We start from the raw sequence: 18,122 nt of genomic DNA, 5'->3' as shown, positions 1-18,122 counted from the left end.
TTATGACACAGACCTTAACCTGGAGTGTCTGTGGGAGGAATTCTCACATTCTATGTTGTTATGACAGCCCAACAGGCCCAATTTGTACTTTTTAGTCCCTTCACCTTTTTCACCCAACTTCCCAACCCGTCTTGACAACCATCAGTTTGTTCTCTATATCTATGAGTTTCTTTCTGTTTTGTTTGTTCCTTTATTTTGTTTTTTCTGGTGTTTTTTTTTTTTTTTTTTTTTTTTAGATTACACATATAAGTGAAATCATATGGTATTTGTTTTAGTCTGATTTACTTCACTTTAGCATAATAACCTCTAGGTCCATCCATGTGGTTGCAAGCGGTAAGATTTCATTCTTTTTTAAGTCTGGGTAATACTCCATTATATCTGTGTACCACATCTTCTTTATCCAGTCATCTGTTGATGGACACGTTGATTGCTTCCATATCTTGGCTGTTGTAAATAATGCTGCAATGAACATAGAGGTGCATGTATCTTTTCAAATTAATGTTTTGGATTTCTTCAGGTAAATACCCAGAAGTGGAATTGCTGGGTCATAAGGTAGTTCTATTTTTAATTTTTTGAGGCACCTCCGTACTGTTTTCCATAGTGGTTGCACTAATTTGCAATCCCACCAGCAGTGCACCAGGGTTCCCTTTTCTTCACATCCTCACCAATGCTTGTTTAAACAACATACTCTTAAACAACCAGTGAGTCAAAGAAGAAATCATAAGGGAAATTTAAAAATACTTAGAGATGAATGAAAGCTAAAACAGTGTACCAAAACTAATGGGATACAGCAAAAGCAGTGCTCGGGGAATTTTATAGCAGTAAATGCCTACATTAAAAAAGAAGTGCTGATGAGGATGTGGAAAAATTAGAACCTTGCTGGTGGGAATATAAATTGGTATAGCTACTATGGAAAACAATATTGCATTTACTCAAAGAATTAAGAGTAAATTACCATATGATCCAGCAAGTCTATTTCTGGGTATAGAATTGAGATCAGTGACTTGAACGGATATTTGTACACCCATGTTTATAGCAGTGTTGATCATAATAGTCAAAAAGTGGAAGCCGCCCAGGTGTCCATTAATGAATGAGTGGTTAAGCAAAATGCGGAATATACAGCATTAAATAGGAAGGCAATTCTGACACATGCTACAATATGGATGAAGCTTAAAGACATGCCAAGTGCGATGACATGCTAAGTGCAGTCATCAAAGGACAAATGCGGTATGATTCCACTTATATGAGTTACCTACAGTAGAAAATGATAGCCAGAAAGTAGAATGGTGGTTGCCAGGGAGAGGGGAATGGGAAATAATTGTTTAGTAGGCCAGAGTTTCAGTTTGCAATGACGAAAAAATTCTAGAGCTAGATGGTGGTGGTAGTTGCATAACAACGTGAACGTATGTAATGCTTTTTAAGCTGTACACTTATTTGGTAAATTTTATATTGTGTGTATTTTACCATAATTTTAAAAAATGACCTCAAATTAATAACCTAACTTTACATCTTAAGGAACTAGAAAAAGAATAGTAAACTAAACCCAAAGCTAGCAGAAGAAAGAGAATAATAAAATTAGAGCAGAGATAAACAAAATAGAAAAATAATAGAGAAAATAACACCAAAAGTTGATCCTTTAAAAAGATTAATAAAATTGACAAACCTTTAGATAAACTAACAAAAAGAGAAGACTCAAATAACTAAAATCAGAAATGAAAGTGGTTATATTACTACCAGCCATACCAAAATAAAAAGTTATAAGAAGATAATATGACTAGAAGTATACCAACAAATTAAATAGCTAGACAAGTTCCTAGAAACAATGTAGAATTGTGCAACTGTGAAAAGAAAATGAAAAAAAGAGGGTATATGAAGTCAAAACCAAAGTGAGACATCACTTCACACCCAATAGAATGGCTATAATGAGAAACAAACCTGAAAATAACAAAAAACATATTGATAAGATAAAAAAAAAATTGCTGAAGCGTATATATCGTATGCTACCTTTGTGTAAGAAAGGAGGGAGAATAAGAGAACATGTGCCGTATAAAATATTTACAATATTATATAAAATCCATTTTATATATTATATAAAATGATATATGTAATATTTTACAGAGTATATAAATGTATTTTATTTTAAATTATATAAAATATATAAATTTTATGTATTATACAAAATAAACACTCATTTTTGATATTTTATGTTGCTAAGTCTGCAAGTTCACTGGTATTTCCTTCTTTGGTGTTTAATATGCTATGAAACTCATTCAATAAAATTTTCCTTTCAAATATTGTGTTTTTTATCTCTAGAAGTTTAATTTGAGGCTTTTTAATATTTTCTACTTCTTTCCTCATATTTATGTTTTTCTTCACATCCTTGATCACATGAAGCATATAATAGGTGTTTTAATATGCTTGACTGCAGTTGGGTTTGATTGTTTTAAGACTTTAAGATTGTTTTAAGCTCTTTGAGCTCAAATCTAGAGTGGCTTCTGCTCTAAGGCTAATTTAATTCCTTCTCCAAAGCGTGGCCCCCTGGGTTCTTTAATGCCCCAGGAATTCATTTAGTTCTCTCTCTCTCTCTCCTGTCTGACTGGTGGGAACTCAATTTTAGGTTCTGCATGAGCTCTGGGGACTGTTCGGCTAATAGCTCCCCAGTAATCATTGTTTCCTTGACGTTCTTCCTGCCTGGTGTCATGGGGTCTCACCCTAAGCATGCACAGGTTGATGTTCAACGAATACGCAACCAGGTTTCTGTGCAGATATTTGGAATTCTTCCTTTGCACAGTGCCCTCTTTTCAGGTCCAGAAATTTTAGCAATCTCAGCCACTCAGACTTCCAATTTCTTTCAACTTAACTGAGCAAAATTTCTGGCCTCTCTCTGGACTGCAGTTGACATATTACCGGCAGGCTGAAGACCCTTCATAATGGTAGGGTTCATCATTTATTTTTCTTAAAGATCACAGTCCTGGGCTGCGTGTTGTCCAGTATTTTGTCCAATTTTTTTCATTGTTTATGACAGTAGGGTAATTCCAGACCCTGATATTTCTCATAGAAGTGGAAGTTCTCAAGGGTATTCAGAATTGACATCATCAGTGAACAGCACAAGAATACTGTGTGCCTCTGTATGTGATGTCCTTGAAAGGATACAGTGTCACTGTGCATTACTATGTGCTCTTCCAGCCTGGGCTGAATCACATCATGAGAAAATAGCAAACCAAATATGAGGAACATTCCACTAAAAACCAAGAGTGAGGGGGAACTGTATTCTTCACAAAGGTCAATGTCCAGAAAGAGAAAGCTGAAGAATTAATTCCAGATTAAAAGAAAATTAAAGAGAAATGAAAACTAAAGGCATTATGTTATCCTGGACTGAATCTTATACTTAGGGAGAAAAAAAATGCTATAAAGAACATTATTGGGTCAATTGATAATACTGGATTAAAGAAAATATATTACATAAGACTTTTATTAGCATTTAATTGTATAATGCTGATAACTGTACTCTGGTTAAATAAGAGAATGTTCTTGTTCTTATGTAATGTACCCTGAAGGATTTAGAGCTAAAGCTATGATTTCTGCAACTTATTCTCAGATGGCTCAGAAAAAAAATAGAGAGGTATTAAATCATAGAGCACATAGTGCAAAAGGTTAACAATTGGTGAATCTAGGTAAAGAAGATTATTCTTGTGCAACTTTTCTGAAAGTCTGAGAATATTTCCTATTAAAAGTCTTTTTTTAAATGTGAATTTTGGAAGAGTGTTTGGCAGTATTCACTAAAACTAAACACAACGTATATTCTATGAACCAGCAGCAGTTGTACTTCTGGGCATATACTCAAGAGAAATGAGTAAGTTATAGCTCAGTGAAAAAACTAATATTATAAATAAGAACAAATAGCTCTTTGGGTAAGTCCCCAGTCCTTTTAGGCATTCATCTGAAAATGTGTAATTTTTCTTGAGATGAAACTAAAGTAGTTACAATGCAGTGGTTCTCAAAGTGCGGCCCCATGCTAGACTCATCAGCATCAACTGGGATCATGTTAGAAATGGTTGTTTATGCGTCTTCTTTGTCTAGACCTACTGAATCGGAAACTCTGGAATCGGGGCCCAACAGTGTGTATTTTAATAAGCCCTCCAAGTGATTCTGATACATGCTATACCAGAGAACCCCGGCTCTAGTGAGCATACTTCAGGAATTACTGTTGACTTCAAAAGTACTATTTCTTTCATTTTCAGCTTCTCCAATTTGGGAAATACCTGCTATATGAATGCTATTTTACAATCCCTATTTTCACTCCAATCATTTGCGAATGACTTGGTTAAGCAAGGTATCCCATGGAAGAAAATTCCACACAATGCACTTATCAGGTAATTGTTCCATACTTCCTGGGTAAGCTTTTACCTTATTGATTATAGAATATTGGAATTTTACATATTTAAAATTCTATGTACCATTGTTAGTAGTCTTTAAAATATCATACCATCCAGTGTTTTGTAAACCTTGCTAAACTTGTCTCTTGTTTTATCAGACGTTTTGCACATTTGCTTGTTAAAAAAGATATCTGTAATTCAGAGACCAAAAAAGATTTGCTCAAGAAGGTTAAAAATGCCATTTCAGCAACAGCAGAGAGATTCTCTGGTTATATGCAGAATGTGAGTACCAGTTGCTTTTAAACACTTTAGAGACGGGAAATTGAAATGATTTTAGTGTGTTACCTGATTTTTATTTTAAAGTGAGATTTGTATATGTAGGTGTGTTCATCACAGGTTGAAAACTTTGAGGACTTCTGGTAAGGGTCAATATAACTCTTCTGTGTATTTTATCATATTTTAATAATATAGATGTGGTCTAGCAGAACCAGAATTTGGGTTGTTTTAGCTACAAAGGCTATTTTAGAAAAATTACTTTTTTTAAAGAAACAAAGTAAGAAGTGATTCATTTATTCATTCATGCTAAGCCAACGAATAGTAAAGACTTTAAAATCCATCATTTGTTTTTATTCACAAAATATTATACCCCCAAACAGTAAATCTGACCTTTTTTATATAATGTTATTGATTTCCAAATGCTTTAGTTGTATAAATCACAATGTTGATAAGCTATTATTGTGACAAGAAATGTTTTGATCTAATTAAAGATATTATGCCTTAGGATGCTCATGAATTTCTAAGTCAGTGCTTAGACCAGCTGAAAGAGGATATGGAAAAATTAAATAAAACTTGGAAGACTGAACCTGTTCCTGGAGAAGAAAGTTCACCAGATGTTTCAGCCACTAGAGTATACACTTGCCCTGTTATTACTAATTTGGAGTTTGAGGTTCAGCACTCCATCATCTGTAAAGCGTAAGTGGTCTCCAAGAAAACACTTTTCCCTTTTAATGCTTTATGGCAAGTGATTTAAAACTGTTCTGAAGGTTTTAATTTTTATCTCATCTTCCTTCCTATGTCATAGGGAAACATTAATACAAACATCTTTTTTCAGTGTCATTACTTTCTATAAAAATGCTTGGTGGGGTGAGAACTAAGGTGCACTTAAATATTTTGTCATGTGTTTTAGTGCTGACTAAAGCAGTTAATTTGGACCTATGTTTTTTGGTGTGTGTGGTTTTTTTTCTTTAATCACTGTGTGGAATATCAAGTTCTTTGGGAGTACTCATTTTTTTTTCCCCTGCAAAGACTCCTGTTAGTTGCTTATTTTGTTGAACCAAATTGTTTTTATTAAAAATGGGTTTTTAATATGAAATAGATCAAAATAGATCAAAATTTGAATTATCTTTAACTTTTGCTTGCTTTTTAGCCATGTTTACATTAGTTACTCAGATTTACTTTCTACATTTCATTAATTTTCATGCTCATTGTCAGGGCTTGTCTACCATGTACTTCACATCAAAAGGTGCTATTTTGATTAATCTTCCAGTTATTGATAGTACATCTCTGAATACATTTTTTTCAGAGAGAGTGGAATTTTTCACAGCCCCTATATAAGTAAGAATTATTTCTGTGGCTTCTACACGTGAACTTAATATAGCATTATTGAGTCACACATAGCTTTTCCCCCTCAACATATTACATACACTGTTCCATCATATCCTGTTACTCTGCGTCACTTGGGAGAAATCTGATTTTTTGGGTAATCTTTTTCTTCCTGAAAATCTGTTTTTCTCTTTCTATTTTTCTTTATTTATTGGAAATTCACAACTTCACTAGTTTACGTCTAGGTATTGACATTTTTTGTTAAATTTGCTTCGAACATCATGGGGCTTTTTCATCTGAAGATTTGGGGTTTTCTTCAGCTCAAGAAAACTGTTCTCTAAATACTGCTTCTGTTCCATTTGTTCTGGAATTTTCTTTAAAAATACTCAGTACCCCCCACCACCACCCCCAAAATACTCAAAACCCATACATATATTGTCTCTCCATTCTAAAGAAAAAGTCCACTTCTTAAAAATACAGCTCACCTTTTTGTAAAACCTAGAGAGCCCATCAGCAGTTAATAATATGATAGACCGCGATCTTTCCCTTTCTTCCAATGCACTTTCCAAGCAAAATTTGTTCATGTCAGAGAGAGAAGAAAAGTTTTTTATCATTATTTTGTTTACTTGTGGAGGAACCAACCAAATCTCTTTTGGTAGGAAAATTTCGGTTGCCTCTGATAGAAGTGACCATAGGCAGCACAGGAAGAAAGAAGACCTTGTCAAAATGGTGGCTGCCACCTTGTGCCAGCAGCATCAGGCAGGCACTGTAGCTGTGCAGCACCCAGGTGTGAGGTGTGTGTACCAGCGCATAAAGTGATGGGGCTCCCGGATGTCGGTACACCAGGCAGCCAGGCTGAACAGTGTCCAAGGCGTTTGGCAAGTCCGGGGAACAACAGGGTTCTCTGGGGCCACAGCAGCAGTGGTACAGCTATCTCCTCAAAGGCCTTTATCAGTCATTTTCTTTTAAGACAGTTCTTTAAGTACAAAATAGTTTCTGGCTGAAGGAAGATTCTATTTACCTTATACCTCAAATTGTAATTTTCCATGTTTAGCCTCTGTCCCATCTGGCTGTAGGTTAGTTTGGCCAGATTGCCAAATGTACTACCGTTTTTCGTTTTTTTTAAAACTATTATAGTTTAAATTGACTGGTTTTCAACTATTATAAAGCGTTTCAATATATTAATGGCATTATCGAATATGAAGAATTATGAATTATCCATTTCAAGAACTTAAAAAATCCAAAATTGAATACTTAATATTCCTCATAAAACTTCCTCTGCAGTCTTCCCTATCTCAGTAATGACAGTTCCGGAAATGTGTATTTCTTAACTCTTTCTCTTGCACACCTACATCTCGTATGTCAGCAAATCCTTTCAACTCTTCACAATACATCCAGAACCTGACCACTGCCACCACTTTGGACCAAGCCACTGTCATCTCTTGCCTGGATTGTTGTAATACCTTCTAAACTAGTCTCTGTGTTTCTGTCCTTGTCTCTTTGTAGTCTGCACATTAGTCAAAGTGATCCATTTAGAATGAAAGTTAGTTAATGGCAGCCCTCTGCTTGTAACCCTTAAAGTAAAAGCTGAAATCCTTACTGTGATCTACAAAAACCCCTTATGATCTGCCTTTAAGCATCCCCTCTCCCCCAATTAATGTATAATGTACTTAATGTGTAATCTCTGACTTAATCTCATACCACTCTTCCCCTTGCTCATTCTGTTCTAACCAAACCAGCTTCCTTGCTTTTTCTCAGAAATGCAGGATACTGGTACCTCAGGCTTTTTCACATTTTAAGGAAGTGCTTAAATACTTGCAGTTGAGGTTTTACCTGTATTGATTTAATACGCTTAAAGTAAGCATGATTAAAGTTTTATATGTTGTGTATTTCTTATGCCTAGTCAGTCTGTCAGTACCTGGTTAAGTTCTGTGGGAGAACAGTGTTTCTGGAGTATATTTGTATTTCTTTTGTATAGTAATTAGACTTCTAAATGCTTGCATTTGTTGTCTTTTATTCTTACAGATGTGGAGAGATTATTCCCAAAAGAGAACAGTTTAATGACCTCTCCATTGACCTTCCTCGAAGAAAAAAGCCACTCCCTCCTCGTTCAATTCAGGATTCTCTTGATCTTTTCTTTAGGGTAAATAATCTTTTCAGTATTTTGACATAATTGAATTTTATAGATAATTGTATTTGAAGTTGATTTCTGTAAGGCAGAGTTTGGAAAAAATTACTTGCAGGGAAAAACATGAGAAATATTTATAAATATTTAAAAGTTTGATAAATCTAATTGTTAACTCATTGAAGAAGAAAATTGATTGCTTAAGTAGATTATACATTTGACTCAACAATAAATGTTTTAGACTTAGAAGTAGTTATTTGTAAACATATTAATTTGAAGCATGAAGTAACTAACACATGCTAAAATTTGGTAATGTGGATTAAAATTGGAGACACTGTATAAGTTAGTATACTAAGTTCTGAGAAATAAAAAAATACTCTTTGCTTTTCCTTAGGTTGTGTGTACCCTATTAGAAACAAAAGGGAAGAGTCGTGTTTATCCAAAGCTGTAAATAAATATTTGTGTCTGTGATATACTGTTATAGATATTCTGGGGCATAATTGGACCTGTTGTGTAGCAGTCCTTATAACTGATGGAAATCTGCCAGGATCACCCAGTCTTTATAATAGTGGTTCTTGTTTTGTTGTAGCAAATAGTCAGGGTTGTCTTCCTAAGATTTAAAAAAAATGCCTGTTCTTTAAATGATGAACATTTAGCTCCACCCAAAGCTAAATACTTTTCTTTTTGTTTTAATCATTCCTTACTATTCCTGTTATTATCGTAGAATTTGAAGCTTTTTCTATGTATCTTTACCCCCATTTTTTAAGGATTTCTTGTTTCAGTTTTCTCTAGGTAATGCTATCCACCCCAAACTTGGGTCCTTTTAGAGCAGTTGTTCTTAGTGGGCTGTCACCAGAAGATTGAGTTCCATTATAAGAAAGGGGTAGAGTTACACCTAACAGACCAGGAACACCGCCTAACCTGAAGGTGATCTTATCTCTGCTATGGCCAAATGTTAAGTCTGGATATACTTTTGGCAGTTCTTGTGTGTCCATGGGGAAAAGGTTGAGAATCTGCTACTGTAGTCTAGTTACTGTCATAAAGTGAGATGTTTCCTTGGTAAAAAAGGAAATTAGGAATTCTGAAATAGGGCATGATATAACTATATTTTGAGGATTAGGTCTTAATTTGGTAAGGTGTGTGACTAGACACAAAATATAAACTGGTCAGAGTTGTCATTCCACTGAAGTAGTATGACTAGAGAAGAGGAGTAGCATTAAATGGGGTAATGTTGATTCAACTTCATACTTCTTTATTTTTCCTTCTTGTCTTTTTACAGGCAGAAGAACTTGAGTATTCCTGTGAGAAGTGTGGTGGGAAGTGTGCTGTTGTCAGGCACAAATTTAATAGGCTGCCCAGGTAAAATTAATTGTTCTTTAATTTTTCTTCTTTAAAGTGCTTACAAATATTACTAAGTGAGATTTACCAAAAAAGAATTGATAAAGAAAATCAGCAAAGCTGATGTATAAAAAGCGTACATGATAGAAAACTAGAATACATAAGGAAGGAAGAGGATTTGGAATGTAGAACTTGAGAGTTCCAAGAAAATGGCAATAAGCAGACATGGCTTGTGAGACTGAAATAATGGTAGGGACTAGCTAGTAGATTGTTAATTAATTCAGTAATATATAACATTCAGTTATAATTTGTTGTTCAGTGTTGAAATGTAGCTTCCTTCTCTTATCCTAGACTTTCAGTAAAAGTCTGCTACAGACACATACACATGTGTGTGAAAATAAATTAGGAAGAGTAATTTTCTGCAATTTGTACTTTCGTTTATTCAGAGGGTCTTATAAGATGGTAAGTTTCCTGTAATAAGAATTCTGAATTAGGAATGAAATTAACTTACATTGTATTAGTTCTCTATAAACAAATGTAAAACCTAACTAGTTAGAAAAATTATGAAGTAATTATAGGACAGCTTTTAGTTCTTCCCAAGAATAGATCTCAACCACAAACAAGGTTATTATTAACATTAAGTATTTATGTGGCACTTTGCCTGCAGAGTGCTTTACTTTCTTTTATTAGCTTCAATTTTTCTAAGACTAAGTGTGGAGTTTCTGGAACCTAATCCCTAGAGACTAATTCTTTTGCATTCCATAATCTGTTCCTTTTTAGAAAGTGAATTTCTTTTAAAGAAATGACTTTCTAAATCATAATACTATTATTATGTTGACCATAGTCTATAATTCTTAAGAGACCTATTCTTTCCTATTTGTGAGTGTTTTGAGGCATTGAGAGTGGGGGGAACAAGTATTAAGGCAAAGAATTATTACCAGCTCTTATTAAACTAAGGAAACTGGTGTACAATTAAAAATACCTGGTTGACCTGGCAAGCTGACTGTCAGTTCCCTTTCCCATTGTCTAGCTATTTGGTTTTTCAAATGGGAAAAAAAACAATACTGAGGGGAATTTTTCTCCTTGGGGTTTTTTTTTGTTTGTTTGTTTGTTTTGTAGGCACCTATGTTAAAGGTTAATTTATACCAAACTTACGTGAAATAGAAGCCTTTGTATCATAAGTCTTAATTATTGGATTTGCTTTGTTTTTGTTCATTTCAATATTGAAGCCAATCTAGTTTTATTCTTGAAGGGTCTGGTATCTTTATCAAATCTGTTCATTTGTAGTCCACCTTATCTTTACAGGTCAGTGATTTTAACTATGTGTCTGTTTCATATTACCTTTTATTTTGGTAGGATTATTTGAAAATTTAGTCAAAATATTTGACATTAGTTTTAGTCTCTTCACATCAGTTGTATCCTGGTGTTCTCTGAAGTTGTGAACTTGAAGGTTATGAATTCTAACATGCTTTTTAAAGAGAAATATAGTTGATAATTTTAATTTACAGATTTTTGAGTTTGTGGTTTCTGTGATGAAAGTACATGTATATGGTAAGAAAGGAAACAGTTTTCCATAAATCAGACATTATTTTTGCCTACAATTGAGGTTTATTCCAATAAGAGTTCTGAAATTCAGTTGTTAAAGTGTTCTTGTGGACTGTGAAGTATATCTAGTTCATCAGGTAGAGATTATGTTCTGTATCAGAGGTGAAAAGTTTGCCACAATTGTAACTGAAAGTGTTTTTACGGAGTTAAAATCCTTTTCAGACCCGTAAACCAGATGTGCCATGAAATTTTATATAACTTTTTTCTAAGTGGAGAAAAATGTTCCATTTTTCTCTTAGCTATCTTCAGAGAAAGTGCCACTGAAATAAGAATAGTTCTTGTCAGAAATCATCTTGAAAAAAAGGTCACCATCAAACACAGGGCTGTTTAACACTTTAAATTATCATTAGTGGTTATATAAAACCTAATTTTTTTAACTATATAACATTGACATAAATTAAAGCTTTAACCCAATATCAATATCAGCGTTTAAAAATTTAGAGTTCTTGTCTAATGTGTTTTATTTGGTATGGTTTTTTTTTTCTAGGAACATTGTAAGTATTTTACCCAAACCTCATTGATCCACCCAATGCCCGTGTTTTATTTTTATTTGTGTTCTTAATAGTCAGCACAGTGCTTAGCACATGGCAGGTATTCAGTAAATGTTTTTTGGCTAAAACTTTAGTTTGGCCAAATGTACTCTTTAAATCAAAAACGATCTAACATGGTTAGTTGCAGTGATCTCATCTCACCAATAAGAGAGCTACCTCTATTATGTACAAACTAGTAATGTCATTATCTCCTGTTTTTCAGGATCCTCATTCTTCATCTGAAGCGATACAGCTTCAATGTCACTCTCTCACTTAACAACAAGATTGGGCAGCAAGTCATCATTCCAAGATACCTGACCCTTTCGTCTCATTGCACTGAAAATACAAAATCACCCTTCACCCTTGGTTGGAGTGCACATATGGCAATGTAAGCCCTTTAGTGAGAATCTCTTTGCCTTCCCTTTTGAAGTAGAAAAACATTTAGTATCTAATGAAAAGAATGACTGAACTAGATAGATAACATGACTCCCAGGTAAAATCAGATCAAGAAGGAGATTTTAATTTTGCTTTATTTTGGGATTTTGTATTAAATTACTGCCTGACTGAAATAATTGTAGTAATAAATTGAAGTAATAAAATTTTTAAACAAAATTCTTCCAAGTACATTAGTTGCCTTTCATAGTAAGTTACCTTTTTAGGGAATGCTCTTACGCTTTTAGATCACTAGAAGACAGTTTGATATATTTTGGGAATATAAACCTAATTTGCATGTTCATAAGAGTCACCTGAACACTAAATTTACCAATTCTTATGTTCTTTCCCTAGAAGTTCTGTTTCATTAGATGTAAGTTAGGGCTTGGGAATAGATATTTTTAACAGATGCCTTTGCTGACTCTTTGGGGTATGCAAATTTGGGAAACTGTGTATATTAAATGTTATTCTGAGGTCCCAAAAATAGATTGTTTTCATAAGTGTATTGTCACTATTGGGAGTGAAGAACTTCAGTGACTCCTAAAAATTTTTCCATGAGAAAAGAAGTAACCTTTACGTTTGATTTTGCTTTATCATGTATGCTGAGAAAACCTTAGGACTTCTCTGAATGTTGCTCTTTCTTCTAAATACTTGCATTACTTTGGAGCCATATATTGTTCTTTTTTATACTTGAACTCTAGTTTGATATGATCATCAAGTTTAGAACTTTAGAGGTAAATGGGATTTTAGAGATTTTATCTAAATTCTTAATTTTATAGAGGAGATCAAAGTAGATTAAGTAATTTTCTTAAGGTTATAAGTTAGTAACTGGAAGAGCCAGGTTTCTTGGCTGAAATGGAATAATAGACATTTCAGGAAGTGAATAAACATTTGCTAACATGAATTGATGCAGTTTTATAAAATGTGTTTCTCCTTGGGTTAATAATTTAAATATACACTATATCATATAAGTTTACACTAAAGGCCTCAATGGGTCTACTAATAAAGACATGTTCCCAGAGAGGCTTAGTGTTTCTGGATTTTCTCTTATGGCCTTTGTTTGAAATAGATGTGTGGGGTTTTTTTTGTTTTGTTTTGTTTTGTTCATTTGTTTTTTGTTTGTTTTTTTGCTTGATGCGGTTGCCCTCTGCTGATAGAGTTATTACTCTTTCTGGCAGTAGTACTATTTCAAACCATCAGTGTAGACTCTATATGATAGCCTGAAACCAGGCTATCTGACTCTGTAATTTAATAGTTTTAAGACTTTGGACGAAATTCCTTGACCTATCTGTAGGGAAAATAATAGAGTGGTTGTGAACATTAAATGAGGTGATATACGTGAGTTCTTACTACAGTGCCTGACATCTAGTAAGTCCTCAACAAATGAGAGCTATTATTATTTTATTGTTTAAAAGTAAAGAACTGAGACAAGATGATTTTTCCCAGATTGTTCTTTTCATGTGCATTACATTTGACTTTGTTTCCAGTGCTGTTTATTGAGGTCATTGGATCAGGGAGAACCAGAGATGGTATTTTGTTTTCTTTTTGGCCTCTATCACTAGTAAAAATATTATAATTGTTTGCTTTTCAAGAGGATACATAAGGGTCTATAGTACAGAGTAATTCATTTTGTAAGTTAAATATATATATATTTAATAATGTAATTGTATACATTACATATTTTCTAATTTTCTGATAGTTCTAGACCATTGAAAGCCTCTCAAATGGTGAATTCCTGCATCACCAGCCCTTCTACACCTTCAAAGTGAGTTACATTTCTTGTGTACCCAAAATTTGTATTTTTAAGGATTTGGCTTACCCTAATTTCCAAAAGTATCCTCCCCTTTTCTTTGTTGTTTCTCTTTTTGCATGATAACTGCTCTGTATTACTATACTTCGGAATTTTCCTGAATCTGCTTTAAACTATAATCTAGGGTATAACAAGTTTTTAACAGTGAAGCAAGTTCAGATGATCCTCTCAAAATTTTGTTCTAAAACTTCTTAAATCATCTGTTAATATTGTAATATTTCCATCGTACAACTCTAGAAATTGACTGATGGTGAGGATTTTTAAGGATTGAAGGGATGAAATAACCCCCAGTTGGTGTAAAGCACTGTTCCTCAAAGATGCGCATGGAGATCCCAAAATATCTTTTTACCTGTTGTTAACCAGTCTGGAAATTCTTGTCTTAGACACTGAACTGGAGCTATTCTGAAAGGGGACAGGAAAACAAACACACACTGGAATGTAGCTGTTCTACAAGTATATTTCTTTATTTTTGCTTAAGAACAAAAGTTTGTCCAAGAAGGGAAGCAAATACTTTTTTTTAATATACCTCCTCCGTGATTAAATTAGAGTGACAGTTCCTGATTGGACAATTCTAAATGACTTGCTTGTCATTGATCTTTAAAATTAGTTTTTCTAAAAATTTGGTGTCCCAAAGTACTTTTAGAAAAGAGACATTTTTGTTGTTTAAGGGTTTTGGGGGGCTTATATAACCATAAAATGACATTTGGGAACTGCTATTTTCTTTTCCTCCTGTTAATTATTTTTCAGTGCAATTAAAACCAGATGACTAACATGACTAGAAATCTGAAATGGTACCGATATGAATACTCTTGCCCGTTCTCAAGATACAAATGAGCAATACCACTTGGCTGCTTAGAAAGTGAGCAAGTGATGCATTTACAGGATGAATATTTTTCATTACTACAGGCAAGCTGCCTTCTGTGAATATAGTAACTATTAATGGAATGCACTCTTTATGTACCAGATCACTATAGTTTCAAGAAAGAGATGGTTTCATTGGGCATCATTTTACTTGGCATGGTCATCTGTTCTCCAGGGTCTATTGGTATCAGAATTTGAGAATTGGTCACTAAAGGATGATTAGGCCCTAGAAGACCTGTCATGCCGATCAAACTTAAAAGAGGCTGAGTTATGAACCGAATATCATTGGTTCTACAATGTCCTTTGTCACATTTGACCCTGGCATATTAGTAGCCAGGTGTCACCCTCATTCAGCAAAGTATTTACGTGGATAAACAAATTAATATGTTCAGTTTTGCATTGGTAAGCACGAAATCAGAAATGAGGAATTAAGGTGGCTAATTGGCTATTTCTAAGTTACACTAAAAACCTTTTTGACGACATAATGGGAGGCTCTTCAAGTGTTCGGGCTGGAGTGCACTGCTATCCTGGCTGCTCTCAGCCACAGACTATGTTTGGGCTTATCACTGACCACTTGCCTCTTTTCTTTGATCTACATTGCTATGCAGTTCTCTTGGTTTCCATTGTGGCCTCTTATTTCTTGGTGCCATCATTCTGTATGTTTATTTACAGTTTTCACATTTAGATTAATTGCATTTTTCCAATTTCCATTTTACGTTTTTTTAGTATAGCATATGAATTTATGTTAACCTTCATCAAAGAAAATTTGTACACTTGGACCTTTACCACTTTTTCCTTTAGCTTATTTTCAGCTCATTTAGAAGACAACACAGTAACACCTTACTTATCTGGTATCATTGAAGAATGATATTTGATATTCCACATAAATGAATTTTTATATAACTGAAGCTTGCCTTTTTAAGCATTAATCTTAAATTTTTTTAACCATTTTAGGTGGTTATATACTCTGTGACTTTACAGAACTTCTTATATTCTTAAATAAAATATACTGAAGATAACTTAAATATGTTGTAATGACTTAGAATGAGCATTGAGCATCAGTTATTGCACTGTTTTAATATCGTAATGCCCTCAGAGGCTCTTAATTCTTACAAGACAGTTTAACTTTATATTAAATGACTTTATAGTTCTTTATTGCCTTTTTTGTGGTTATTCTCTGTCACTTTTTAGCTCTCATTTCTTGATGAACTTGCTACATTATTTTATACATCATTTCCTGGGAATGAAGGGTCCCTTTCTAAAGAGTAAAGTGCATGGGCTTTGAATCTGCTGCCTTCCTCAGAAGCCTTTTTTCTTACTTTTGAATCCCTGTACTCTGGAAGGTAGAGGTTGCCAGAAATCTGACCTACATAATTGGATAAGTGGAATGTTACTGTTAATTTTAAAACACATGGATCATAATTTAAAAGATCAAAAATTAGTCCTCATGTACTCTGTTGTCAAAAACATTTATTCATTGCTATGTCTGCATGCATTCAGTAGAGTACTTGTTTTATAAAAACAATAACAAACTTTGGGGTTGATCATTAAAAGAAAAAAGGCACAAAGTGATTGGTTTACTGATATGTAATAGCATAAGAATTGTCTAATTTTCAAAGCATGACTCTTGGAGTGGGGCAAAGGTAATGCTTAAATATAACTTTTTGGTATATCTTTTTTTTCTCTTGTTAAATCATTTTCCATAATGGAAAAGTTTTTTGTTTTATTTTTATATTTATGCATCAAAAGATAACAAGGACAAATATCTATCAGACTTATATAGGGTCTTATTTTTTTCTTGAATTACAGGAATTTCCCCTTCAAATCCAAGAGCTCCTTGGCTTTGTGCCTTGATTCAGACAGTGAGGATGAGCTAAAACGCTCTGTGGCCCTTAGCCAGAGACTTTGTGAAATGGCAGGCTGCGAACAGCAGCAGGAAGACCTGGAAAAAGTAAGTAATTTCTTATCAAAATTTCTGACAAAGATTTGTATAGCTCTTACTCTCCAAACAAATGCCTTTCATGACCAGCACCAACAAACTTAATATACAACATAGATCATAAACTCAGTGGATCTGTTCACACTAGTTTTGGACTGTGCCTTCTGTAGCTACAAAACAAGTCTGTTTAAAGATGGATTGAGACTTTTTATATTGAGGTATGATTGACATATAACATATTAGTTTCAGATGCACAACATAAGGATTTGATATAGTATATGTTGTGAAATGATTACCATAGTAAGTCTAGTTAACATCCATCACCATCCATAGTTACAAAAATTTTTTTCCTTATGATGAGAACTTTTAAGATCTACTCTCTTAGCAACTTTCAAATATGCAATACAATATCATTAACTATAGTCACCATGCTGGACGTTACACCCCATGACTTCTTTATAACTGGAAGTTTTTATCTTTTGACATCTTTCACACACACACACCCCCCACCACCCTCCTCTGGCAACCACCAATCTGTTCTCTGTATCTGTGAGCTTGAGGTTTTTTGTTTGTTTAGAGTCCACATATAAGTGAGATCATATGTTATTTGTCTTTATTTCACTTAGCCTAATGTCCTCCAGGTCCATCCATGTTGTTACAAGTATCAAGATTTACTTTCTTTTTTATGGCTGAATAATATTCCATTGTGTATATGTATACCACATCTTCTTTATTCGTTCATCTATTGATGGGCTTTTTTTAAAGTATTGGTGTGACAATTGTTAGGTAAAGTTACATAATGGTCGCTTTTTTGTTTCCAAGATTAAGACTTAAGAAATGAAAGTTGTAGATAAATTGCTTTCTCCTATTAACCTTCAAAGCTCCTTTAACATATGGGTCCTCAAATTATTACTTGCTTTATTTTGGTACTAGTTGTTAAATGAGAGAACCATAGTAAACATTTTATGTCAACAGGCCAACCACATAAACTAAAGGTTTGAATAATGGGTATGAAGGCATAACTACATTATCTTCTATCTTGACACATAATGATAGCTAATACTTTGAAGATACAAGCTTTTCTAGGAGTTTGCAACATCTTATACAACTGTTTGATTTTAAATCTCCCTTTCAGTAAGGTAATTATTTTAGTAGTTATTTTTTGTTCTGACTTGTTTCCCATCTTACTTTAAAGCTAGAAGTGTTTGTGGTTGCTACCTTGAATGAGAAATCATAAAAAATCAAAAATTCTCCCAGAAACAAAAGTTATTCAGAAAATAACTATGAATATTTACATAGTGTTGATGTAGTTTTTATTTTCTCATTTATTAGAAGAAAATAAAACTTGCCAACATTTAAAAAGGAATATTAGGTATAGTGACAGAATATTTACAGTATAATCCATGTATATCTGAAGAAAATACAGTATTATCTCTGATGGATTTTGAGTGAATTTGTTTTACTATTTTTATATATTTTCCAAATTTCTACAAAGAACATACTT

At 33.6% G+C, this 18,122-nt stretch overlaps 1 protein-coding gene across 6 annotated transcripts in view; it reads left to right on the top strand.

The window, feature by feature from the left end:
* Positions 1-18,122, top strand: part of USP37 (ubiquitin specific peptidase 37) — a 77,264-nt gene that overhangs the window by 37,798 nt on the left and 21,344 nt on the right. For 5 of the 6 annotated variants that reach the window (XM_074313360.1, XM_074313372.1, XM_074313366.1 and 2 more), the window contains 8 exons: positions 4,242-4,373; positions 4,535-4,658; positions 5,158-5,348; positions 8,004-8,121; positions 9,383-9,462; positions 11,800-11,964; positions 13,708-13,773; positions 16,489-16,630. In XM_074313360.1, the coding sequence (XP_074169461.1) occupies positions 4,242-4,373; positions 4,535-4,658; positions 5,158-5,348; positions 8,004-8,121; positions 9,383-9,462; positions 11,800-11,964; positions 13,708-13,773; positions 16,489-16,630 (1,018 nt within the window). The remainder of the gene's footprint in view (positions 1-4,241; positions 4,374-4,534; positions 4,659-5,157; positions 5,349-8,003; positions 8,122-9,382; positions 9,463-11,799; positions 11,965-13,707; positions 13,774-16,488; positions 16,631-18,122) is intronic. The other variant, XM_019741852.2, reaches the window with a different exon arrangement.

The sequence above is a fragment of the Rhinolophus sinicus genome, linkage group LG01, assembly GCF_036562045.2.
Source record: "Rhinolophus sinicus isolate RSC01 linkage group LG01, ASM3656204v1, whole genome shotgun sequence".
Taxonomy (NCBI): domain Eukaryota; kingdom Metazoa; phylum Chordata; class Mammalia; order Chiroptera; family Rhinolophidae; genus Rhinolophus; species Rhinolophus sinicus.
Note: the sequence above shows the minus strand (reverse complement) of the source record. Positions and strands in the feature narration are given on the sequence as shown.